The 26,877-nt window shown below is 48.5% G+C and overlaps 1 protein-coding gene across 4 annotated transcripts in view; it reads left to right on the top strand.

Annotated features, from left to right (window-relative positions):
• KIAA1614 (KIAA1614 ortholog) overlaps positions 1-19,372 on the top strand; it is a 40,563-nt gene extending 21,191 nt beyond the window's left edge. For all 4 annotated transcript variants that reach the window (XM_028732421.2, XM_028732422.2, XM_028732420.2 and 1 more), the window contains 6 exons: positions 909-2,587; positions 4,457-4,637; positions 10,847-11,117; positions 13,383-13,510; positions 14,744-14,928; positions 18,243-19,372. In XM_028732421.2, coding sequence (XP_028588254.2) covers positions 909-2,587; positions 4,457-4,637; positions 10,847-11,117; positions 13,383-13,510; positions 14,744-14,928; positions 18,243-18,436 — 2,638 coding nt within the window. In that variant the 3' untranslated portion in view covers positions 18,437-19,372. The remainder of the gene's footprint in view (positions 1-908; positions 2,588-4,456; positions 4,638-10,846; positions 11,118-13,382; positions 13,511-14,743; positions 14,929-18,242) is intronic.
• The last annotated feature ends 7,505 nt before the right edge of the window (positions 19,373-26,877 follow it).

The raw sequence follows: 26,877 nt of genomic DNA on the forward strand, positions 1-26,877 counted from the left end.
AAAGGATCACATGGATCTGAGAAGCGCACGTGACTGCCGGCTGGGTGTCTTGGCCTAACTGAAATCTGACTTGGAGATGTAGCCACTCCTAAGACCAAGGCTAGCATGTAAGGAGAGCACTTGAAGTTTTTCCTATAGCTGTAGGGAACTAGAATAAATCAAGGAGTCAGCGGGGGCCTGACATCAGCAAGTCCTCTTTAATAGCGCCATCTGGTTACTTGTGCAGTTGCTGTGTGTTGAGCATGAGTAGTATCATTGCTGAGTTATCCAGTCCCGAGCCACCCTTGATTTTAAAAGAGTAAATCCATCTCGCCGATTTGCTGACACGTGCTTTTTTTCTAAGCCTTGATACTCTGAAGCCATTGGCTTTGCAGAGCACAAGCCTGTTGGTCAATCCTAACCAGTTCCTTGGATCTTCCCCTCATTCAGTACACATCCATAACCTCTGAGCGGCCCTTCCTGCTAGAATGCAGCTGCAGAGAGTATTGGCACAGCATTGGGATCCTGGTGAAGGAGTTGCCAGGTTCAATGTCCGTGTGATAATTGCAAGGCAGTCAGGATACATTTATCTTGCTGAACGGATCTTGGAAGAAAGGAGATAAGCTTAGGCCATTGTTTCTCAAACTTGGATTCCCCAGCTGTTGTTGGACTACAACTCCCATCATCCCTGACCGCTGGTCCTGCTAACTAGGGATGATGGGAGTTGTAGTCCAGCAACAGCTGGGGACCCAAGTTTGAGAAACACTGCTGCAAGTAGAGAAGTTACAAGTACCACCTTGGTAAGCGTCCTGGGTGCTTAGTAAGCCAAGTGGTGCCCTCTGCCCAGCATTTGGAGGCAGCTCAGTCGGAGGTAAGGATGATCAGTGTGAACAGGCGCACAGTCTTATTCTCTCTGTTGTGTGCCTCAGGGATGGCTGCGGGATCTCTGCTGCAGACGCAAAGAACTTTGCTCTGAAGGATGGAGACCCCCACGCCGGCGGCAACCTGAGCGACTCGTCCAGCGGGGAATCCAGCAGCGAGCAGCAAAGGAAGCGAGGGCCGTCCCCGTCCCGAGTGCGTTTCGAGGATGAGTCTGCGCGAGATGCCGAGGTCCGCTACTTGGAGCGCCTGCAGCTGCGTCAGAAGCGGGTGTTGGATTCCGTCCTTCTGTCTCTGGGCCGTGGCCCGCTGGTCTCCAAACCGGACCTTACGGATTACATCAACGGTGAGCTTCACCGCAAAGAGAGTGGCGGCGGCGGCAGCAAACCCGGCTGGGAACAGCAAGGCAGCAGGGGGCGCTCCGAGAAGAGGAAGCCTCTGGTGGTCAACGAGGAAGGCAAGTGCAGCGCATGCGGATCTTACGTCAGGAATCTGGCAGCCAGTCAGAACCCAGATACCGGAGCAAATCAGACTGCGAAGAGCGTGCATCAGTCTTGCAACATCCCCCGAGAGGGCAAGGAGCTAGGTCGGGCCAATGAAAGCAAAGAGCTCAACGCTACCCAAGAGGACTCGCGAACCAGGGCTTTGGGTCCCAAAGGAACTCCGCTGTGGATCCTTCCTTCCCGCCAGCGTGTTTACACAGAGCGCATCAAGGAGACGTACATAGGGGAAGTGACTTGCATAGATGAGGTGGATTCTGCTCTGGACAGCACCACGGATACATCGGACAGCTACAGGACGGACAGCGAGGAGGCTGGTGCCAGCAGCCAACGGTCAGTGGTCAAAAGCTCCCAGCACCGCGGGCCTGGTCCCGATCCCAGGCCGTTTTCCCCTTCAGAGGGGGAAGCCAAGAACAGGAAGGCCAACGGGGAGAGGCCCAGAGCAGATGGCAGCTGCCGTGCTAGTGGAGGGGAAATTGTGCCTCGCAGAGGGGAAATTGAATCAAGCGCTAATCAAGCCAGCGACTCTTCCTTGAAGGGGGCCTCTGAAGTCAGAGATCAGGTGACCAAAATGGCAGCTGGTAAGGCAGAAGTCTTTCCCAGAAGCAGCCAGCCGGTAGATCTGTATCAACTGGTGAAGAAAGGCAGGATGCAGGAACATCCAAAGCTGTCCAAGGCCCCATTAAAGCAATCCGCACCCTCCTCCCACCCTCAGCAGTTGCCTTCCCATCTGGTCCCTGATGGTGCCGCAGACTCCATGAACAAGAAGCCGGTGGAAACTTCCAACCGAACTCGTAGGCCAACGAACAATTTAAGTCAAACCAAGCAAGAGCAGGACTCTTCCCAGCAGCTAACTGAAGAGATGAGTGCCGGCTACAACTTTGCTTACCGAGTTCCTGCGCCGCCCACCACTGGAAAAGCCCATCCTTCCCCTATGCCTTACAGGAGGGCTGCTCTGAGCGGCAGCCACAAGCTCACTAGCCAGGATCCTGGGCGGATGGACCAAGCCAATGAACTATCAATTTACTCGGCCTCCTCTAATAGCTTCCAGGAGGAGGAGAGTGGCCAGCAGAGTCCAAAGATGCTCTCCAAGAACCAGCTCCTGGCCTTGTCCACCAACAACTGCAACAACACATATGCCAAGCACGAGCCAAAAACCTTAGGGACTGCTGCAGTGAAGAGCAGAGGGGAGCAGCCCCAGGAGAGACAGAAGCTGGAAAAAAACCAAGGTAAGAGGTAATGTTGCCCTTTGGACAACTGTAGAGAGGGCATCATGGTAGGCCATCCAGCAAGGCAGTTGAGAATTTGTACTCTAGATGATTTGTGCAAGTCAGATTTATTTATTCAGAGTTATTGAACTTGCATAGATTTGCTTATTTTGCATGCCTGACCCTGACTGTGAATACAGTATTTAAGTTTTTCCGCAAATTTTGATTAAGGGTACCTTTAGGGTGGGTGAAAAGGAGTCAAGAGCTAAGCAAAGGGGGGGAAGCATCCTCCACGAACTTCCTTTTAAAGCAACCTAAATTTTGATGGTCATCACAGGAGCTTGCAGCAGCAAATTTCGAGATTTAATAAGGTGCCGTGCGCATAAGAAAATAAACAGTGGTGCCTTTGCTGGGTATTTCCTCTTGCTTTCCAGATCTGCTGTTGCAATCAGGACTAGAAAGCCTATTTTCAGGGGCAGGGAATGTGGAGACGCCCAAGATGCTGTCCCAAACTGGGCACCTGTGAATTGCAGAAGATCACCTGTTTTAGTGGACGAAGAATGCAGATGAATTAAATGAATTCAGCATTAAAACATAGTTCCAGTTACCAAGCAGTTACAAAACACCTGAATAATAGTTATGATTTATTTTATATGAAAAAGAGCCAATAAACATCTTAGTTTCCAGGTGTCAGTTGGAAATTTAAGTAGATCTTAGCATGCCTGAAAAGTTAGGTTTTTCTCAAAAATTACCAGGCTTTAATTAATTTTAGTCACATGTCATATAACAGAGACAGTTCCTGGAAAACCCCATTTTCCACTAGATACAAATTCCTCACATCTTGATTCAGAATGGGCATGCTTGTTCTTCCCTAGCTCTTTCAGAGAATTCTCCAAAAATGCTTTTAGCAGGCTCATTCTTTCCAAGTAATTCCCTGCAGATGTTTTTTTGCTCCTCCAGAGGAGCTAAATGAGCTCTATTCAGCAGTCACAACCAAATGGCCCACTGTAGTCGTGCTGCTGATGTTGCTTGTGTATCGTTTTTGTGGATACCATAGTTGCCAAACTGCAGCGATGTGCCTGTTGCACATACTTCTGCTTCTACTGGAGATGTGCTTTAGTCAGACCTTAGCATGAGGGTGATGGAAAGCACAAAGTTTGGTCACTGAAAATGCAATCGTTCAGACTTCTCTTCATGATTCAGAACCTTACTTTCCCCCTGCTCCGTGTTTAACCCATTTCTGCAAAACCTGTTTATTTAACTTAAAAGGTTAAAAGTCATTACGTCCTCACAAGCAATTGCAGTTGGGGTGTAAGGAGTGAATAATAATAATAATAATAATAATAATAATAATAATAATAATTTTTATTTATACCCCGCCCTCCCCAGCCAAGGCCGGGCTCAGAGCGGCTTACAAGCAATAATAAAAACAAGTTGAATGATTACAACTTAAAAACAAAATTAAAATACATTAAAATAATGAAACATTAAAATATTAAAATGTAGCCTCATCGCAGGAGGAGAAGGAAAAGAAAAAAAGAAAGAGGGAGGGAATCTAAGAATGAGTGAAGCAAAGAATTTGCAGGATTTTCAGCACCCTCACCAAATTACAGTTCTCTAGCTTTGGGGGGTGCATGGGGGAAGCGATGGCAGTCAGATAGTACAAAACCTAAGTGTGTAAGGGTAAGATGTACCCTTAGATTTCCAAAGCCAGATTCCTACTCTTGCCTGGGCAGCATCTGATATGAGATGGGTTGGCGGGGAGAACCACGTTTCTTAATAAATAAGAATATGCCCAGGCACATTAGCTGATGGTGCAAGTCCCCCCCCAGGGTGTGTGTCTGTTTTTTAAAGCAGAGGCCATTGGAAGTGTCTGTGTTGTTGCAACAGGTCCCCTGTCTTCCGCCGCCCCTGGTGTTCCCCTTATTGCTGCCAATGCCATCGCTTCTGCTGCCATTAGTCTCTCGCCAACAAGGGAGGAGACCAACTTGACAACCTCAGCTCAGCCAATCCGTAGGGAAGCTCCAGCTGCCGAGGCTCCAAAGACAAAGCCATCGAGTGCAGCCCAGTGGTGAGTAAACATGCCCTGCTGCACATTGCCATGAAGCAATGGGTTTGGGGAGCAGCCATTAGATCAAGCCTTTTCTGAAGTCTGGACCCGCAAGGGGCCTCTGGCGGCTTGCACCTCTGTTTCGGAATTTCCCTTTTGTTCTGTTGGAGAACTAGCCACAGCCCAGATCTGATAGCATAAGACCTTTCTTCAAACCCGTGATGTGCCCAAACGGTGTTTCATCAGTGCATTGGGAGGGTTTTTCTTACTTTCCTTCAAGTTGCAAGAAAGGAGATTCCGGCTCAACCTCAGGAAGAACTTTCTGATGGTAAGAGCTGTTCGACAGTGTGACGGTCTCCCTCGGGAAGTGGTGGACGCTACTTCCTTGGAGGTTTTTAAGCAGAGGTTGGGTGGCCATCTGTCATGAAAGATTTAGTCAAGATTCGTGCATCGCAGGGGGCTGGACCAGATGACACTCAAAGTCCCTTTTAAAAAAAGGTAAAGGACCCCTGACAGCTAAGTCTAGTCGCGAACGATTCTGGGGTTGTGGCGCTGATCTTACTTTATAGGCCGAGGGAGCCGACATATGTCTGCAGACAGTTTTCCTGGGTCATGTGGCCAGCATGACTAAGCCGCTTCTGGCAAAACCAGAGCAGTGCATGGAAACGCCGTTTACCCTCCCGCCGGAGCGGTACTTATTTGTCTACTTGCACTGGTGTGCTTTCGAACTGTTAGGTTGGCAGGAGCTGGGACCGAGCAACGGGAGCTCACCCCGTCGCGGGGATTCGAACCACCGACCTCCTGATCAGCAAGCCCTAGGCTCACTGGTTTAGACCACAGCGCCACCCGCGTGAAAGGGTCCCTTACAGCTCTACAGTTGTATGATTCTTTGAATAAAATGCCAGCTCTTCCTCTCCTTCGCTGCTGCAACCTTTCCTTCACCCAGATGCAGCCAGGTCTGCAAGTGCCCTCTGCTCTCTCAGCCTGGGCTGCTCCCTCTTGCTGCCAGTTAGCACAGCCCTGTGGCACTGCCAGCTGGCTCTAGACCTTGCCACTCTCCCTGCTGCTTTTGCCCTCTCACTCCCCACCCCCACCCCTCAAATCCGCCTTGGCCTGCTTCTCCCTCCCTGCCAAAATCTCCAGGCAGCTGTTGCTATGGTTACCTTTCTGAATCAACGGAAATTTAAGGCTTTTCCATCTTACCCAGGGATTATATCGGAAATGCTATAATGGCGCACAGTATTGTTTTCTCCAGTAGAAAGTTTTTAGAGAAGTCCAGTTTCATACCAGCCAAATTTAGCAGAGTAAACTGTTGGGCACAATTCAGTTAACGTTGTTATCTAGTTATTTGACATGGTGAGTAAAGTAATTGGATCATATGCAAACTTCACATAGCGTTTGCTAGAAGCATGGTGATTTTTAAGTGACTGCCATGGGTGCTTTCCTTCCCCTCGATTTAAAACATCATTGCATTGTGGAATTGCAGAGTTGGAAGGGACCACGAGAGTCATCTAGTCTAACCCCCTACAATGCAGGAATCTTTTGCCAACATGGGACTTGAATACACAACCCTGAGATTCTCTAGAAAAGGGGAGGTTATGTCTGATAAGTGAGGGGTGGGCATCCCTACACACACACACACGCACGCACACACTGCCACCTGTCCTAATGATCGCTTATTTTTGCTAGTCTGTAGGCTACAGCAGCCAGATCTCAAAAATCTGTATGCATTCTTGAAAGCCCCGGGTTTGGGCACACCCTGATAAGAAAAGAGAATCCTTGGCAGGATACAGCAGCTCCTTTTTCAGCGGCAGACAAAGTCAATGGGGTACAGGAGAGGTAGAGGAATTCTGAAGCAGGAATGGGGAGAAGTAGGAGGAGCACATAGAACATGGATTGGTAGGTTATGGTGTCTCTCTGTCCTGGATCTTGTGGACCTCCCTCAGGGTCTGTAATAGGATGCATCCCTTCCGCTCCCTCCCCTCCCCAGTTTCTGTGGCTCTTGGGCTTGGCAATCAGAAGGTCAGATGTTCAAATCCCTGTGACAGAGTGAGCTCCCGTTGCTCTGTCCCAGCTCCTGCCAACTAGCAGTTTGAAAGCACACCAGTGCAAGTAGATAAATAGGTATCAGTGCAGTGGGAAGGTAAACAGCGCTTCCATTCGCTCTGGTTTCCGTCACATTGTTCCGTTGCAGCAGAAGCGGTTTAGTCCTGCTGGCCACATGACCCAGAAAACTGTCTGTGGACAAACGCCAGTTACCTTGGCCTGAAAGCGAGATGAGCGCCACAGCCCCATAGTTGCCTTTGACTGGACTTAACCATTCAGGGGTCCTTTGCCTTACCTGTGGCTGCATATCCATGTAAACTTTTCCACGAAGCTTAAATATGTGTTGTTGCAATTTATGCCGTGCTACTCTTGCCTCTTGTTTCCTTTCTCCTTTTCTCTCTTCCGTCTCTATTGTCAAAATGACCATAAGCTTTTGGGGTTCTCTCGTCTTTGCTTACCTAACCCTGTAAAGTTTCATCCATACCGATGCGGCTATAGAGATAGTAGAGTCCTGTGGCCACAATAAAAAGAACCTCTGCTATAGGGCAGATAAGTGTGCCAAACTGCCTTCTGATCCCAGCATGTGCATTGGGTTTTCTTGAAGAGGTCCCAGGGACATAGCGGTGGGGTGGGCCTATGCATACCCCGCTCACACGAAAGGTTATTCAAAAGCCTGCTAATTGTTACAGTTTTGCATAATAACTTTTTTTAGAAAAAATCCTTTCATCATCATCATCATCATTTTTAGTTTGTATACCGTCTTTCTATCTTACAATACTCAAGGTGGTTTACAAGCTGAAGAAACAAAAATGTACATCTTATAACAATCTAATGCAATACAAAAATGTGATAATAAAACATAACTTTAAAATAGGCAACCTACATAAAAAAAAGTATCATTTGACAATCATTAGGTAAAGGTAAAGGTACCCCTGCCCGTATGGGCCAGTCTTGCCAGACTCTAGGGTTGTGCGCCCATCTCACTCTATAGGCCGGGAGCCAGCGCTGTCCGCAGACACTTCCGGGTCACGTGGCCAGCGTGACAAGCTGCATCTGGCGAGCCAGCGCAGCACACGGAACGCCGTTTACCTTCCCGCCAGTAAGCGGTCCCTATTTATCTACTTGCACCCGGGGGTGCTTTCGAACTGCTAGGTTGGCAGGCGCTGGGACCGAGCAATGGGAGCGCACCCCGCCGCGGGGATTCGAACCGCCGACCTTTCGATTGGCAAGCCCTAGGCGCTGAGGCTTTTACCCACAGCGCCAGCCGCGTCCCCAAATCATTGACAATCATTAGAATAGTATTAAATAATAACAACAACATATAAAAGTTAAACAGAAATCCACTCAACAGTTACAATAAATAATTTCTAAACAATGGCAAGCCACAGTACATAAATAATACAAATTGAGAAGCAGCGACTAGAGGGTGGGGCAAGGCAGGTGGAAGGAGGCCTTGCCTGACGAAGTCTCTCCCCTCAAGTTCTTCCTCCAGGACCAGCTCCCTTATGAGGAGTCGCAAGAGAAGGCTTCATGTGGTTATCCGGACAAATGAGATTTTCTGGTTAGCATTCAAACACAGAAACATTTGTCTTCAAACCAGCTTGCTTGCTTCTAGGCGCTGAGGAGTTTCCTCAGAAGTGAATCTACACATGAGCGAAGTTAGGGGGTCTCTGTAAATTGGCCCCCGCCAAGGGCGCAAGCCCAGGGGAGCACAAAAATCACATCTCTCCACTCTGGCTCCAAGTGGCTAGGAGGAAAGCTAGCAGAGGCAGGCAGACAGACAGAGGGACGACACAGGAGGAGTAGTTGGGGCAGGCAGAGCAGAGCAGACCTTGACACAGAGGAAGTCGCTGGCGGAGCACAAAAGGCGATGAAAAGCAAAACTTTTGAGTTTCTGGTCCGTAGTCCCTCCGGGCTTTGGAGGCGCTGATACAGTTCCTTGCCTCGGGTGCAAGGGAGCCTAGGTATGCCTCTGGTTCTACAGGAGGGGATCCACCAAGTTCAAAATGCTTTTATTCTCGCTTCTCATGTTGCTTTCATAAAGGCGCCCATACCCACGTTTCACAAGGCACACTTCCTCATGCTTAGAAATGGAATGTGCGTGGCGGGTGTGGACGAGATGAAACGAGACACACATACAGTTCGAAGGGAATGCCGCCCCAAGTTTCTGAAGTTCAATTTCGTTTTAAACTTGTTAACTCATTAAGTGCATCATGCGGCCCTAACCGTTTGGCCAGAAGAATGCGCAGAATGAGGAGCAAGCCAGGTGCAACGTTTTGCGTAAGCAATTAATATGCATTTACTTAAGAAAACAGAGGCTGCTGGGAAGCAAGCAAAATTTGGACCACTGCAAGTTTGAAAGGTTTTAAAAAACCTTTTTCTTCCCTCCTCTCCCCCGCCCCCCCCCCTGATGTTAGCCATGGAAGAAAGATGCCATTGCGACAGGTGAAGCAGCATCTGTCAGGAGGTGGCTGTATCTGACGGCCCCTCTTCTTGGAGGAAGACAGTACTGCCTGGTGAATTGAGGATTGTGGGCTTTTGCCTGCTGCTAAGGGTTTGCTAAGGGATGCAGGTGGCGCTGTGGGTTAAAGCACAGAGCCTAGGACTTGCCAGTCAGAAGATTGGCGGTTCGAATCCCCGCGACGGGGTGAGCTCCTGTTGCTCGGTCCCTGCTCCTGCCAACCTAGCAGTTCGAAAGCACCTCAAAGTGCAAGTAGATAAATAGGTACCGCTCCGGCAGGAAGGTAAACGGTATTTCCGTGCGCTGCTCTGGTTCACTAGAAACGGCTTAGTCATGCTGGCCACACGACCCGAAAGCTGTACGCCGGCTCCCTCGGCCAGTAAAGCGAGATGAGCGCCGCAACCCCAGAGTCAGTCACAACTGGACCTAATGGTCAGGGGTCCCTTTACCTTTACCTTTAAGGGTTTGTTGCGAAGGCCCCTTGCATTTGGAGACGGTCTCTGTAGAAGCTGTGATTTCCTGTGGGTCTTTGTCTGGTAGACTCATGAGAACCAATGTGCCTATTCATTATTATTACTATTACTATTTTAAAAGTATGAGACTCCATTCCGCCAGTCTTCAGCCACTTCAGGCTTTGTGTGCATATTGGCATTTTGAGTGTTAAAAGAAAAACTGCTGTATCTGGACATGATAATTTGGCTTAACTTTCTGCCTGGTGAACTTAGGGGGTTTGTGGTTGTTGTTTTATGCTTTTAAAATTGGAGAGCTCCTAAACCAGGGGACACAATTTAAGGTTAGTGAGGAAGAGTGGGGAGAAGACAAGGGCAACCAGTGTTCAAAGACCTATATTTCTACAAGTTCAAAAATAAATTGGGGCGGTTGGAAGAGCACGTGGCTGTGCACTGTGTACACATTTAAAACATGTGTGTCCCTCTCCCGCAAGGAATCCTGGAAACTGTAGTTTTTCCTCCCCCACTATCATTCCCAGCACCCTTAGCAAACTACAGTTCTCTGGGTTCTTTGGGGGGAGTGAGTGTTCTTTAAATGTGCTTAGGGTGTGCACAGCCTATCTTTAAGACAGCATGTTGCAATTCTTTCTTTCATAAGGTCAATCTCCCACACTTTTTACCCTAAAGGATTTATGTCTTTGGCTTCACACCAAATACCCATTGTACCAATCAGTGTGCAGATTGGTTGGCCACAGATATAGGTGCTGTCATCATTGCGCGAGAAATAAGAGATGGGATGGGAGATAGACTGCATCCCTCGCCCTCCTTCCACGGTGGTCCTTGATTCGGGTATAAAGTCCCCTGCCTGCAGTCTCAAATTGCATGCAGGGAAATACTAATTTCATGAAGCTGAGCATCTAAGGGGGGAAAGGCTGTGGTCACAGAGTGGCGTCATTCCGTTCCTTGGCACCTCTGCAACAAAAGCCCTGAAAGCCCTTCGAAATGTGCAGTTTTAGAATGGAACTGCCCAAGGGAACTGCACTCCAGGCCTTTTCGATCTCTGTGATGTACCACGTGACAGATGTGCAGATTCGCTCTTACGGCTGCTTGCTTCGTGACTTTGCTGTTTTTGTTTGTTCGAAGCCTTTGAATGCCTTTTAAAACCTTCCCTCGTGTTTTATTACTGTCGTTTGGTTATTGTGATCTCCGGCAAACAGAGCTGGGAGTTATCCCTGACTCTTAAACTGGCCTGGCAGACTTCTTTTGCCTTCCAGCAAACCCTTGGAGATCTACCCGGAGCCAAAGAAGAAACTGTTTGCCAAGAAAGGTGGCTCCTCTTCCTCCTCTTCTGCATCAGGACTAAAGAGGTTCTTCAGCGCTCTGAGTCAGAGCACCAAGCAGAGACTGGGCCGGTTCCGCTGCTACAGCATGGAGCAGATTTGTGCCCCGGAGCCGGGAGCTGCAGCGCCCACTGAGGAGCCAGGCCCAGGCGCCACCAGCACACCCAAAATGAAGAAAGCCCCTTCCCTGCAGTCCTTGCAGCTGGTAAGTCCAAAGGGTGCATCTCATGATCAGAGGCCGGAGACCTTTTTGGCTGGGGTGCACGTGTCAGATCTTTGCCCGTTCCCATCCCTGCAGGCCAACTTTGAACCACCCACACAGCCAATCCAGCCAGCTTCAGCTCTCCCACCTATCAGCTGAGGGCCTGGAGAGCTGAAGTTCACTTTGTACAGACCCTGGCTGCGGAACTGAGTTCTTCCCTGTGGGAACTGCCATGTGCAGCTGATGCAGCAGGCTTTGGTTCTCCTGCCAAAGTGCAGTCAGGAGCGCCCTTAAAGGCTCCCCGTTGTGCATCGGCAGGCTGCATCTCTACCTGTGTGACCTCAGACGTGGAGAAGTGGAGGAAAGCCTTGCAGGCCAAATTTGGCCTTCAGGGAGGCCAAATGGCTGAAATATTGGGAAATTTTGGAACAAGAGGGAGATAGACTGAAACTGCAGAGTTTTGAGAAACTAAAAAACAAAGTGCGAGATTGGCTTCATTATTATCAGATAATGGAGGCATATAATTTGGACAAGAAAATTGGCTTCCAGGTGGAAAAATCAAAATTAGAAACAGAACTGTTAGAACCCAAAACTAAGATTTTGTCAAAGATGTATAACTTTGACAAGGTATGAAGTTTACGGCATGCAATGCCTTAAGAGAGAATATTATGAAGATGATATACAGGTGGTACATGACCCCAGTCAAGCTTGCAAAAATCTATCATTTGCCCGATAATAAATGTTGGAAATGTAAAGAAACTGAAGGTACATTCTTTCACCTTTGGTGGACATGCCCAAGGATTAAGGCTTTCTGGGAAATGATCTATAATGAAATGAAAAAGGTATTTAAATATACCTTCCTGAAGAAACCAGAGGCCTTCCTTCTGGGCATTGTCAGCCAATTGGTGCCAAAGAAGGATAGAACTTTTTTTATGTATGCTACAACAGCAGCAAGAATACTCATTGCAAAGTATTGGAAGACACAAGATCTACCCACTTTGGAAGAATGGCAGACGAAGGTGATGGACTATATGGGAGAAATGACTGGCAGAATCCGAGACCAGGGAGAAGAGTCAGTGGAAGAAGATTGGAAGAAATTTAAAGACTATCTACAGAAATATTGTAAAATTAATGAATGTTAGAATGATGTTGGATAGAAATTAAGCGGTTTCCAGCTGTAATGCTTTAAGAGAATATGAAAAAAGAGTTATAAATAGGTAAAAATCTAATGGTAAGGATTTGCTGAACCAACAATTTGAAGTGGAATACAAAAAAGGGAGGTAGGAGGAGGTCCGGGAAACAAGCTAAAGGAAAATAAGTAATGGAAATTCTGTGCGTTTTTAACTATTTTTATTTTGTATTTTTGTTATTTTTTTCATTTTTATTGTAATACTTTAAAAAATCTTAATAAATATCTTATAAAAAACCCCCACAAATTTGGCCTTCAGGTCAGAGGTTTCTCCACCCTTGCACTAGGTGGCTTTAGATCTGGGACTTCAAGAGGCAGGAAAAACTCAGCCTACTTTATGTAGAGCAGCGACTATCAAATTGTGTTCAGGGGTGTCATGGTGGGGAACCTCTTCTCAAAAGACAGTTTGCCCCTCTCCACTGATTCCCTCCTCCTCCATCTTGCAGAAATTCTAGAGTCTCTAAGGCAGTTGGACAGCTCCTCGTACACTTCCTCCTGCTGCCAAACGTCTTGCTCTGCTTTCCTTTGGACCAGAGCAGGAAGCCTGAGAGTCTGGTCAGCCCAGGACCTCCACAAACACTGCCCAGGCTTGCAGCCTGTGGAGGTCCCTTCAGTCCTGCTAATACAGTAGTTTGACTTCACCCCCAGAGGCACACTCCATTGTCTCTCAAGGCGGACTGATGCCCACAACAGCAGCCTTTAACCTTTTCAGGCCCGGGAAGCATATTTTAGCCTAAACGTATGTTTAAGGTTTTTTAAACATATATTTGTGCGGTCATTGAGCTGCTGCCATACATGCCCTACCATAGAAGCAGCCAATTTGGTGCCCACAGTATGCCCTTCTTTGTAAATTCCAGTACAAACTGCTCCATGCCTCCCAGACTACTGTGCAGATTAAAAAGGAGTTATAGCCACTGCCTTTCATACTGTCCAAATGCTCAGTCAGATCCAACATATTTGCGATTGGAAATGACAATTGTTAGGCTTTCTTTGCCCGGTGTCTGCTTTTTTAAAAGCAGAATCCTGGGGTTAGTTTTCTCAACCCTTGCTCTGGCTCAGCTCTTTCATTCTCCCGCTAGGTGTCGCCATTCCGCCAACCAAGAAAAGCCTCTTCTGTTCAAAATCTGCATTCCTTACTGGGCAAGGCTGACCGGTCCAGTCTCTATGCACCGGGGGAACCAAAGGAGGAGGAAGCTGCTCTAAACAGGTAACGCTGAAAATCCTAAATCTCCCATTTTTGTCATTTCTTCTGAAACACTGTGAAAGCAGCAGATTATGCTATGCCTGGTTATTGCGGCATCTGGGATGGCATGTTTGACCTTACAACTCACTCACACTTGGCTGTAAGCGACACATTACATATGCAGTAGTATCATTCAGAATGGGAGCCAGCGGGTGGCCTTTTCGGCAATAAACGCGGAAGAACAGACCCAATCCTGCCCCTGATCATTGATTATGTATGTTCTGAAGGAAATTGGACATCTTAAAATGTACCTGCCCTGTGGGTGAACTAGCCTATTTCTGCTCCATGTCACTTTTGCACATGTTCTTTTTCATCCACATTAAAGGTAAAGGGACCCCTGACCATTAGGGCCAGTCGTGGCTGACTCTGGGGTTGCGGCGCTCATCTCGCTTTATTGGCCAAGGGAGCCGGCGTACAGCTTCCGGGTCATGTGGCCAGCATGACTAAGCCGCTTCTGGTGAACCAGAGCAGCGCACGGAAACGCTGTTTACCTTCCCGCTGGAGGGGTACCTATTTATCTACTTGCACTTTTACGTGCTTTCAAACTGCTAGGTGGGCAGAAGGGACCGAGCAACGGGAGCTTACCCCGTTGCCGGGATTCGAACCGCCAACCTTCTGATCAGCTAGTCCTAGGCTCTGTGGTTTAACCCACAGCGCCACCCGCGTCCTTCATCACGTCCCTTCATCCACATTACTCTGCTGCTAATTTTTATTTTTAACAAAATTCACATTGGCTTGGTTTCAGTATAACTGGCTGGATGTTACGTGCTTGAGCTTTGGGTTTGTTTGTCGCCACCCTCTCCTTCCTTCCTTCCTTCCTTCCTTCCTTCCTTCCTTCCTTCCTTCCTTCCTTCCTTCCTTCTCCCGTGTTACTGCTAGGAAGCAATCAGAAGTTTCGTTTCCATTGTTAAACCTTAAAACAGTAGCCAATTTTAACTATGGTTTACAGAAACAAGCCAGCTTCGTACGCTGCAGAATGAAGTTGCTTCATTTCCCTGTCACGTAATTAGGACTAACCGTGGTTTGCCTAGTCGGCAGGTTAAAACTACATATAATTTAACAGAAGCAATAGTCACACTGGAGGAAGAGAGGGAAAGTTTGTGCACACAATGCTAAGCCCGCATTTAGAGTTGTGTCCGAGTTGGGCCATTTAAATATGCATTTCCTGTTTGCAACAATATTCCTTCCTCTTCCCAGGAACGCAGGTGCCCCACATCGCCGTTCCCTCAGCGTGGAGGACATTGGCTCCCCCAACTTGGCGAGAACCGTCGGGCGGGTTGTGGAAGTTTTCCCAGATGGAACAAGCCAGCTGGAATTGCAGCACCGCCCAGAGGGCAACTTCGGATTTCGTGTCTCGTCAGGAAATGGCCGTCCTGACACAGGTATATGTTCAGTGTAGGGCAGAGGGGCAGAACCTCAAGCCCTCTGTGCTTCTGTTTCTGGTGTCTGAGCTTTTCCCAGGCCCCCCCTTGCCCTGCCCCCCCCCCGGTGTTTTAGTCTGGCTGGAGTGTGTCCTTGAACCCTGATGTCAGGCACAGAATAGCCAGAGTGAGGAATTAGCTCTTTGTTGTCAACAGCAGACTTATAAGTCAGGGAAAGGCATGTCCATCAGCCCTTCGTCTCTCAGCTACTCCTAGGTGTGCACCTGTTTCTGCTGAGAAGCAAAGACAGTTGAAATGCTCCCCAAACATAAAGGCTTCATCCCTGGTCTCCCATAACTCCCAGTGCATGTACTGTTTTGGGGTGCCCTGATGCGCAAGAGCAGAAAAGCAGATTGTGGAACACTCCCTTGTTATGTGAGAGTCCGACTCAGCCTTTTTTTTTTTTAGGCTAAGCCTGTCACAAAGTGGGTCAGATGGCGGGAATAATTGAACACAGATGTTTCCACCTTCTTTTCCCAGGCAGGCTCCTGAGAGTATTGCGATATTTGTGGACTAAGATGACAAATGTTTTTCCTGGCCTTAAGCACTCTGGCTCCAGGAATTAAGTGTTTTCATTGCACAGCCCTGGACTTTTCAGATACTGTCCCCACCCTAAGAGGTTTCAGATATTATTTGGGGTACAGCTGAAACTGATCAGTGTCAGTTCCTGGCTCCCACTTCTCCAGAAGCTTTTGTGTCATTAAAGAGGTAAAACCTTTCTACAATATATTTGGAGAAGATTCTCCCCAGCCCTTATCCCCTTCCTCCTATCCAAAACTTTTTCTCTTCTCCGCGCCTTTGGAATTTGCTTCCTCTGCCCGGCTATGAAATATATATTAAGCATAAACCAAAGCTGGAGAGGACCTGCTTGATCATAGAATCCAGACTGTGTCACCTGCCCATCTTTATTCAGCGCATTGCATGCATTTTAGTGAGGCGGCCTTGTGGGGAAGGTGCTGCAGTGTCCAGCCCCCTCCCTGAATTTTCTCAGAGAAACTTGGAGATAGAGGGCCTCCCCTTTGCCCCACCAAAACATGACAGGAGAGGATTCATCACCACCAAACATGGTGTGCCTGTTCACACTCTCGGTTTCTGGATATGGACTTGTTGGGGGGTGAACATAGAATGAACTTAAGTTCAACATATCTAAGAGATGGAAAAGGTACCTGCAATTCCAGAAGGGAAGGGAGTGTTTGTAAGAGGAGAACCAGCAGGCAGAGGACTCTCCCCTGCAAAAGGCCAACGTTAGCATTTACTAGGAGGAAAACATGGTTGGAGATTCCTCATATTTCCCTCCTAGGTAAAGGTAAAGGGATCCCTGACCATTAGGTCCAGTCGTGGCCGACTCTGGGGTTTTTAAAGAAATGACACAACCAAAGAAACGTTTCAAGTCCAGCATCCGGATTTAGGGACCTAGTGTTTATTATAGCTATTGCAATAGGGCAGAGCTGCACACACCATGCCAGTTTAGAAGGTCTGCCCCAAGGCACTTCAGAACTAAAGCTTATACAGTGGTACCTCGCAAGACGAATGCCTCGCAAGACAAAAAACTCGCTAGACGAAAGGGTTTTTTGGTTTTTGAGGTGCTTCGCAAGACGATTTTCCCTATGGGCTTGCTTCGCAAAACGGAAACGTCTTGCAAGTTTGTTTCCTTTTTCTTAACACCGTTAATACAGTTGCGACTTGACTTCGAGGAGCAACTCATAGAACGTGGTGTGGTAGCCTTTTTTGAGATTTTTAAAGACTTTGGTGATTTTTGAAGCTTTTCCAAAACTTTCCCGACACCGTGCTTCGCAAGACGAAAAAAATCGCAAGACGACAAAACTCGCGGAACGAATTGATTTCGTCTTGCGAGGCACCACTGTATAGTAGTTCAAACACAGCAAACAAAGGGTCCTAATACATCTTCACATACGTCAGGAAAGGTTACAGGTCATGAGATAGAAAACACATATGATGTCTTCCTGCTCTCCACTTCGCCTGCTGTCACCTTAGGGGTGACCAGAAGTGCCTAGGCCTTTTGACCGTTTTAGGTCTCGGATGTCCCCCATTACCCTGGCAACCTAGCCTTCAGTGGGAGGGAAGAGCATCGTAAAATCCTCTCCCACTCCTCTTCCTGGGTCTCAGATAGCTTCAAGGATGCTTAATGCATGTGAGTTTTAGCATAGATGGGATTTGAGATCTTCTTGCACTACATAAAACGACTGACTTAATGCATCAGCAGTCCTTTCCAAAAGCAGGAGGGGGAGGCAGAGGACATGTCAAGGCAGGAGTCTCACCACCAGCAACTTTCTTCGTTTAAGAATTGCTGCTCATGTTCCACGGTTTCTCATTCCCAATCCATCCTGAGCTGTCTGTGTGAAGAGAGACACGCGAGCAGACATAGCGGAGGCATTACTGAAGGGCATGTAGACACATTCCTGATCAGAGTTGCGAGGAGAGAGCTCAGTCGAGGAGCTACAACCCCTTGATGCCTGTACGCAGTCCGGTTGGCGCACGGTGCTTCAGTGGAAACTTGGAATTGGGGTTTCAGCACCTTGATCCACTGCTGTTGGCATCTCTTATGCGCCGTGATGTGCAGCCAGATGGACACCAGAGTTTAAGGAACCTCCAGATCGGCTGCCGCAAGGAGGATTTACTAAAACATTGTGTGCAGAGAATCATTCTTACAAGGGTAGCAGTTCATCTTGCATGTGCATCGATGAGCAGGTGTGCACATGTCTCGCCAGGCTGCAGTCAGTCAGAAGAGCTGGCTATCAGCCCAAGTGAGCCCAAAACAGGTGTGTAGTCAAAGCTCAGGAGCAAGCTCAAAGGGCCTTATAGGACCTGGTGAGGCACGATTGCTCATTCGAGTTGGGTAGGCTGGTGCCGCAGTCTAGATGGTACTCTTGATATCCAGAGCTCAGTCTGCCAGTCTTGCCTTGGGAACAGACCACCGATGGCACAGGAGGTAAGACGCAGGATCCAATTTGCTGGGAGTCTTGGGTTGAGAGATGGCATCTTAACATGCCACATGAACAGAAGCAGCTGGCCACTGTGCCTCTTCACTGAGTAGTAACATCTTGCTTAGGAATGTGACATCAAGACTCTCCCATCCCCAAAATCTCTGGCTAAGGGGGGACCATTTCATATGCTCAAACCAGGATCCATTGAGACCAAGAAAATGATGGAGAGGGAGTGATTCTGTTGCTTTGGAACTGAAACCAGACTAGAGCTGCCTGCATGAATAGCACTGGTTGCTTTTTAAAGCTATTTTCATTTTGTTTTCCTGGCAGGCATCTACGTCCAGGAGATGGCAGATGCCAGCACAGCTAAACTGTATGCTGGACTCCTTGGAGTTGGGGACGAAATCCTGGAGGTGAACGGTGCCAAGGTTGCTGGGCTGGGACTGGCCCAGATCAACGAACTTCTCTTGTGGGCAGACACCCTCTCGGTTAGAGTGCTGAGGCAGAGGCCCGTCCGGCGGTAGCAAAGAAGCGCAACGCTTTCCCTGCACAGTGCATAGGAGCCTCTCGTGCCTACTGGGCCTGCCTGAGACTTGGAGCAGAGCCCAGCTCAAACCTCTGTACTAATGCCTTTCTGACTTGAATGTGGGCTGTGGCACCGCCAGGCCTCTGGATGATGCTGCAATGCAAGCCAGTGCGCGCGCTGAATGTTTAATTTATGCAAAGATATGGGTCTCTCTCTTCCCTCCCCCAGCCGCCCCTCTGCAACCAAGGAACAAGAATTAGCAGGGAGTATTGGGGCCCTGAGCTGGTTTCCTGCATATGCGGGGTGAAGTGACGGGCGTTGCCTTCTCCTCCTTTCCAAATGCACCCATGTTTCCTCTATAAAGTTTGAAGGGTGCTGGGTTGTCTCAAATTGATACACTAAGCTTAAAAGACCCTAGGAGATATCTAAGGCACAATTTGACCTCGTTTATGAGTTTTGCTCCACCTCGTCATATTGTGGATTTGTTCAGCGCGTTGGAGAAAAGCGCGGACAAAAATCCTAGGAACTGTCATTTACCCTTCACAGAGCTACAATTCCCAACACTTAACAAGCTACAGGTATTCTTTGGGGAAAGTCATGTGCTTTAAATGTATAGCGTGCACACAGCCAGCCACACTGCCAACAAATAATCACCTCAGGAAGCGTCCAGGAGTTGAGAATCCAGTGAATCTGTTTTGGATAGCTATGGAAACAGCATCCCTCTGTGAAATAGCATGTAGCCCTTATAGGAGGTTGTAGCTTGCCTGGGCAGACCCCCAATCTCCCTCTGTGCTGTTAACAAGCATCTTACACCAAAAATGTAAATCGCACTGAGATCTGCGCATCAGTTGTCCTGTTGGGGAGCTCAGGGTCCCTGTTGAAGAATCTTCACCCGCCCACCTGCCCTTGCAAACTGTAATTTCTAAGTTTCTTTACAGAACTTGCTCTTTAAAGAGAGCCCTCAGCACTCTTGCAAAACATCTGGGTTCTTTAGAGATTCACAACAGGTTTGAAATCGCTTCATGTTGGTGGTGTACATGTCCCCAAACTGTGGCAGCAGCAAGAGCTGAATCCTGCTATCGTGAGCAGCAGCCACACATTCGCAGTCTGGGAAGCAAAAAGGGTGGATGGCCTTGGTTTTCTTCTTGCAAGCAGGCCAGAATCAAGGATTTGAGGCCCCTGCAGATTCCAGGGGCCTGTATTGTTCTGTACGTGGCGGAATTCTTCCTCAGTAGTCACTAGGCAGCCCTCTCCAACTCTATAAAAGCTAACCTGGCCCTCATATGTTCCTACCCCCTTCATTTTCAGCCTATGACAATGTCCTAGCTCTCATGGCATGGTAAACCTGTGTCTGAGCTGTACCATTTCAGTTTGAGGCTGGGGGCTCACTTGATTTAATGTTCCTCCGTACAGAGGAAATCCCTGCACATAGAAAACTAGTGTGCTAAAAAAAACCTAGCATGCTAGTTTTCTACATGAAGGGAAACTTTTGTTCAGTTCTGTGATGACCCCCCCCCCCCACTTTCATGTCTGAAATGGCACAGCCCAGAGTTGGGTGCACCCTAAGGAGGCGAAGGTCTGAATTTGCTGCCAGGGTGAAGAAGATGTGCCCTCTTGTGTGTGTTGAAACCATTTTGCTTTCCTACTAGCCCCAAATACCAGCTTCACCCCTGAGCCTTGCAGCCAAGAGCTGATTGTGACAGGAGAGGATTCTCTTACGATTGTTGTGAGCGCTCCCATGGGCTGCTCTCGACAGTGCTGGAAAGCCTCTCTACCTTGTTTTACTGTATTTCTCTGATTAAATTATTTTTTGAGAGAACTTGGGGCTCTTGGTCTTCAGTCGCTGATGGAAGAGCGGTTTTGCAAATCGGCACAATCCTTTTTTATCCTCGCACCCCCTCTGTGGGGTAGGCTAGCCATAATGCTGCTTTGCATTTCTTGACCTTTGGGTGTGTGTTTTTTTAAGAAACAAACAGGGCTCCAGAAAGAACTGGCACCCACTATGGGAGCTCCAATTGCACATTTCTAAAGCCACCAAAGGTTTCTGAAGTTCAGATCAGCTCAATGGGAAGAACAGCTGAGTTCAGGGAAGCCTGCAGAGCAGCTTTCAGTCCAGGGTCTCCAACCAGGACCAGTGGCAAGCATCTTTGGGATAAGGACCGAAGTCTACAGCAGGTGTGTGTTGCATCGCCGTCTGTTGCACTATGCTGGGCTCATTGGAACTCACAGAAACGCAAGAGGCGAGCATGGAGGAGACACGCTGCAAGCCACATGCCATGTTCTGCTGGTGTTTTGTCAGGCTGATGGACTTGGGGAAGACCAGAGCCCAGTCATATCCCCTACAACTTGCAGAAGAAAAATGTGGCCTCTTGATGGCTTTGCTGGAAGCTCCCACTTGGTGTGCCAGATAATAATAATAATAATTAATAATAATTTATTATTTATACCCCGCCCATCTGGCTGGGTTTCCAAAGCCACTCTGGGCGGCTTCCAATAAAACACTAAAATACAATAACCTATTAAACATTAAAAGCTTCCCTAAACAGGGCTGCCTTCAGATGTCTTCTAAAAGTTTGGTAGTTATTTTTCTCTTTGACATCTGGTGGGAGAGCCTTCCACAGGGCGGGTGTCACTACCGAGAAGGCCCTCTGCCTGGTTCCCTGTAACTTGGCTTCTCGCAGCGTGGGAACCGCCAGAAGGTGCCCGGAGCTGGACCTCAGTGTCCGGGCAGAACGATGGAGGTGGAGATGCTCCTTCAGGTATACTGGACCGAGGCCGTTTAGGGCTTTAAAGGTCAACACCAACACTTTGAATTGTACTCGGAAATGTACTGGGAGCCAGTGTAGTTCTTTCAAGATGAACTCTGGGCTTAGCTGTTCAGTACAAACGGATCATTTCAAGCAGGTAAGCCGTTGTCAAGGGAGTCGAAGATTTGCAGTTTATTTCCTGGCTTTTCCTCCGAGGAGCTGAAGGTGGCGTTGCATGGTTCTTGTCCCTCCTTCCTTGCAGTTGTAACCCTCAACAAACAAATGTAAGTTAGACTGAGAGATATTGGCTGGCCCAAGGGGGAGTGGGATTTGAACCTAAATCTCGCCACTCATAGATAATCCTCATCATTGCACTACACTGACTCATAAAAGGGGGGGCACCTATAGCTCTTGTGGCACAGTTTTTGCTGTAACCACTTAGGGCTCATGCAGCTCTGTGCCTGAATATTGGTTTTTTGTCCCAGTGCTTTCCCCAGGACAAAGGGTAAAAAACCCCGCTTGGACACAAAAAGAAGTTTGGGTGAGACCCTTAGTTGTGTATTGGATAACAAATGACTATTCCCACCACTGCAGGCTTTGCTAGGTCGCCCCTTTGTCTGACAAATGGCAATATTGAGCAATCTTGCCCTTCAACTGAAATGTTAATTGTTCGCTGAAGCAGGCAAGAGATCACCAAAGAAGGATGCTGCTGCCAGATGGACAGCCGGGCTTCCAGAAGCTTCTTTCCTGAAAAAGGACCATGAAGGCAGCCCAATATTAACCCCCCGTTTGCCTTTTCCTTAGGTTTTTGCTAACAGATGCTAGAAGCATTTTGTTTGGACTGGATGTTTTGGGTTACGATCTGAAGACCTGGCAGAGTGCCGTCTCACTACAGATCACACAGATGCACAGGTGCTATTCATTCATTTAATATATGAATCGCTTCCCATGTGGCATCCTGTAGCAATTTGCAATAGTAACACTATTATTATTATTATTATTATTATTATTATTATTATTATTATTATTATTAATTTTAGGGTTGCCATATTTTGAAGAGCAAAAAAGAGGCCGCTATGACGACTCTCATTTTAAATACCCCTACTATATGTATGCTATAGAAGCTGTGATATATTGCTGAGGGGGGCAGGAGAAGAGAAGAGGAAAGCAATTCTTCAGCCACCAGTTATGTCCATGTCTCATCCAGAAAGTATAGCCAGAGACATTTCAGCAAATTAAAAAAATCCGGACAGAAAATTTCCCTTGAAAAAGAGTACATGTCCTGGAAAAAGAGGACACATGGCAACCCTAGTTATATGCTGCCCATCTAACTGATTTGCCCCAGCCACTCCGGGCGGCTCCCAACAAAATATGAAAAACACAAGAAAACATCAACCATTAAAAACTTCCTTGAACAAATGTAAGCAGTTAAAACAATGGCATATAGGAAAACAATTTTTGGAAAACTACCCGCTGCATTGCAGTGATTCTTGCAAGAGTCCCACCCAAATCCAAGAAATGATTTGGCTCCTAATTCTTAGGTCTGAAAGGGGCTTGACCTGAGAACCATGTTGTGTTCCAGTGACCCTTTAGTCCAGGGGTCAGCAAACTTTTTCAGCAGGGGGCCAGTCTAATGTCCCTCAGACCTTGTGGGGGGCTGGACTATATTTTTTTTTGGGGGGGGGGGAGAATGAATGAATTCCTATGCCCCACAAATAACCCAGAGATGCATTTTAAATAAAAGGACACATTCTACTCATGTAAAAACACGCTGATTCCCCAACCGTCCGCGGGCTGGATTTTGAAGGCGATTGGGCCGGATCCAGCCCCCGGGCCTTAGTTTGCCTACCCATGCTTTAGTCAATGGATCCCCTGCCTGGACCCAGCAAGGCTCTTGGGAGGTGCACCTCCGGCTTCTGCAAAGCATTCCTATGCCAAAGGTACCCAAAGGCCAGCTGCTTTTCTCTGGAGCCAGCAGGGCCTTAAATTACTTATGGCAAGTGGGGGGGGGGGGGAGAGAAAAGGATTCACCCACACTGGAACCCAGGGGTGAAACTAGGCTTTATTTCACGTGGTTCAAAGACCCAGTCTGACACACACACCCATTGCACATTTCCGCACGCACAGCCTCAATGGCACCCCTCGGGAGGCTTCGCCCAGGGCAAACAACCTTGGCTAGCCACCCCACCCCCCCACCCCCGTTACGGCACTGCTGGAACCGAACCTTACACTGAGACTCTGTCCTACCCATTTACATATGGCAAATCACCCTCTGTAAATGATCTCTCATGCGCACACGCAATCCAGTGCACATGTGCATCCTTTAGAGCACATACGGCTTTATGGCTATCAGCAGATTCAAGGGTGAGCACTTGACAGCTAAGGAGCAGATTTTGGGGAGTATGATAGTTTCGGCCACAGCTATGATTTAAAATGGAGCACAAGAGAATTTTGGCATCGCGCAGGGTGCTGCTGAAATTTGAGGCTTCAGTGGCCTCTAAAGGTACCCCTGCCCGTACGGGCCAGTCTTGCCAGACTCTAGGGTTGTGCGCTCATCTCACTCTATAGGCCGGGAGCCAGCGCTGTCCACGGACACTTCCGGGTCATGTGGCCAGCGTGACGAAGCTGCTCTGGCGAGCCAGTGCAGCACACGGAAACGCCGTTTACCTTCCCACTAGTAAGCGGTCCCTATTTATCTACTTGCACCCGGGGGTGCTTTCGAACTGCTAGGTTGGCAGGCGCTGGGACCAAACAACGGGAGCGCACCCCGCCGCGGGGATTCGAACTGCCGACCTTTCGATCGGCAAGCCCTAGGCGCTGAGGCTTTTACCCACAGCGCCACCCGCGTCAGTGGCCTCTACTTACTTGCAAAAGCAGCCAAGGAAGTAGTGTCTAGGCAAAGAGGACATCACTGTTCATTTCTTAATGAGATGACCCATGTTTGTTCATTCTTCCTCTGCCGGTGGGTTATAATGACTGCCAGTCTTGCTGCCTTTCCAACATGGATGGAGGGCGCCCTTGGATTGGGAGGCAAATGGGCTCATCATCAGAGGCCTTTAAGATGTCTTTGGAGATATTTTTGTACTAACGATGTAAGGGTGAGCTACGAGCTTGTACCCGCCCCAACACCTACCCTCAGAGATACCCATTCTGCTGATTCTGCATGGTCTGGGCGTGAATTATGATTCGAAACAGGTCAACCTAGAGCAGTGACGCATGCAGAGAGACAGTGGGCAGTTCCTTCCCAAAATCAGTGAATCATTCTCAGAAATTCAGCCGGCCACCTCTTTTGGGATGGGTGTTTGGAACCTTTATAACTGATTGCAGCACGCTAGCAACAGAGTTCGAGAACTGCTACATGTGATTGGTTCTTTCCAAATGGGTCTGGACTCGCTTAATGGACAATTTCCACTTGCTTTGGCAGCCGTGCGTGATCTCCGTGTCAGAATAAGCTCAAATGCCTCTCAGCGTTTGCCGTGCCGTAGGAGTACTGCCGCATGACATACAGTGGTACCTCGGGTTACATACGCTTCAGGTTACCTACGCTTCAGGTTACAGACTCCGCTAACCCAGAAATATTACCTCGGGTTAAGAACTTTGCTTCAGGATGAGAACAGAAATTGCACGACGGTGAAAGGCGGGAGGCCCCATTAGGTAAAGTGGTGCTTCAGGTTAAGAACGGACCTCCAGAACGAATTAAGTACTTAACCGAGGTACCACTGTAAATGCTAAGAAGGAAAATTGCTGCAGCCCCAATAGGCTTGTGAAGCTTGCTTCCTTTGGTATCTTCTAGCCCACAATGTATGCCTATAGTGGCAATGGGCAAGTCCTTTTAAAAGAAAATAATTTTTTCAAGTGTTCTGCTACGACTGCCCCCCGTTTTGTGTGCCAAGAGACTGCGTGTGTGCGTTTTTTAAAGCGGAGATAAACAGAACTGCCAGCATTCAAGAGAACGAAGATTGAAAAGTAACTTGCCCGAGATCTGTGACAATATAAAGAAAGGGAAAGAGCCCTATACACCACCTCAGGCTCCTGAAAGGAAAGGTGGGATACAGACTTGTAAATAAATGAAATAAAAAAATAAGTTCTGGGCAGAGGATGGCACTGTCCTTTGGGATGAGCTTTTGCTAGCGAGACAAAAGGCTGCAAGAGATTTCTGTCCGTTTGCCCTGCCACCAGGCCGGGCGAGGGGATCAGGGCTGCTGCTCCCCCAGCAGCAAGAGACCCCCTGAATCCTCCCCACCGCCCTGCCCCACTGCCCTATTTCCCGCAGCGCATCACATGGCTGGCACCCCACCAGAGGTGCTGCTCCCTCTTCCCTGGAAGGCTTCCTGCTTTTGCTGGCTTTTTCCACAGCCAGCCAGGGCTTGACAGCAGGGAAGGAAGGAGGGAGGGGAGCCTTGCTCCAATTGCCCGTGGCTTCCATTGACACACAGCAGAGATCAGGAGGGCGCAGGAGCAAACAAGGCTCTGTGCCAAACAATTCTGGGCTGGCAGCCAAGCCAAGAAGCCACCTGCCCGGTTCCAGCTTTGCCTCGGCTCTTCCAGCTGCCTCTCACTGCCCCCCCCCCTTCTTTCCAGGGCTGCTCCTGCTCCCTGGATGAGTAACTTCAGCTTTTTTGTTCTCAGTTTGCCTTCAGAAGCGCATATTCCAATGCTAATGACTCCAGGGTGTCTGGACAGATTGCCTGACTGGCTGTTCCCTGAAGAGGAGGAGGAGGAGGAGGAGGAGGAGGAGGGAAGAGCTCTCTCGGCTTCTTGTGGCGCTTTTCTTCGGAGGAAGGAGCCTGTGAACTAGAACAAAACGGCCTCCCACTCCTCTTCGTTTGAATGGCATCTTGCTTTTGTCTCCTGCTGCCCTGGAGAGCGGGTGGCTGTTTGCAACCGCCCTCTGAGGAAATTCTGGGGGATGCGAGGACAGGGCTGCTCCTCTTTCAGTTGTCCCTGAAGGGTGGGAAGGTCTGAGAGGCTCCCTCTTGGGTATATCCTTCCCTCTGATAGTGAACTCAGGTGGTTGAGGGCAAACAGGGATGGAGCCCAAGAAGGGAGGGTGTACAGGGCAAGCACAGGTGAGCACGGAGGTCTGCAGAAGTGTCACTTGGAAATACAAATGGGCGGGATTGGGAAAGATTCCCTGGATTTCCCTGGTTTATGGAATTACAGAATTGGAAGGGACCACTGGGGTCATCTAGTCCAACCCGCTGCAATGCAGGAATCTTTTGCCAACAGGGCTCGAGCCCATAACCCAGATATTAAGTCTCATGCTCTACCAGCTAAGCTATCCCAGATCATAGGCGCCATTTCCTAGGGGGCTGAGCTCCCTTCAGCAGCACCCCAAATATTTACTCACAGCTTCCTCTCTCCTGCCCCAGCGATAGTTCCAGCTCATTAGTCAACCACACTAGCCCTGCCTTACTTGAGAGACTTGGTTGTTAATCCGAAAGAGAGGCATACGTTTCTGTGGTTCTATTGCAGCTCTATGGGTACTGTGTCCTTGGGTTCACTTCTAGTGCATTCAGGGGAGGCAAATGGAAGGTGTCCTTAGGGGGCAAAGACAACTACAAAAGCGGGTGGCTTCAAAATGACACGGGAAGGTGAATGCTGAAATGTACTACCTGCAAATGTTTGGATGTGAATCCTTCTGCCAAGCCATGGATGCTTTAGTTGAGATTCCTGCATCGCAGAGAGTTGG

Source organism: Podarcis muralis, chromosome 5, assembly GCF_964188315.1.
Source record: "Podarcis muralis chromosome 5, rPodMur119.hap1.1, whole genome shotgun sequence".
Lineage (NCBI taxonomy): Eukaryota > Metazoa > Chordata > Lepidosauria > Squamata > Lacertidae > Podarcis > Podarcis muralis.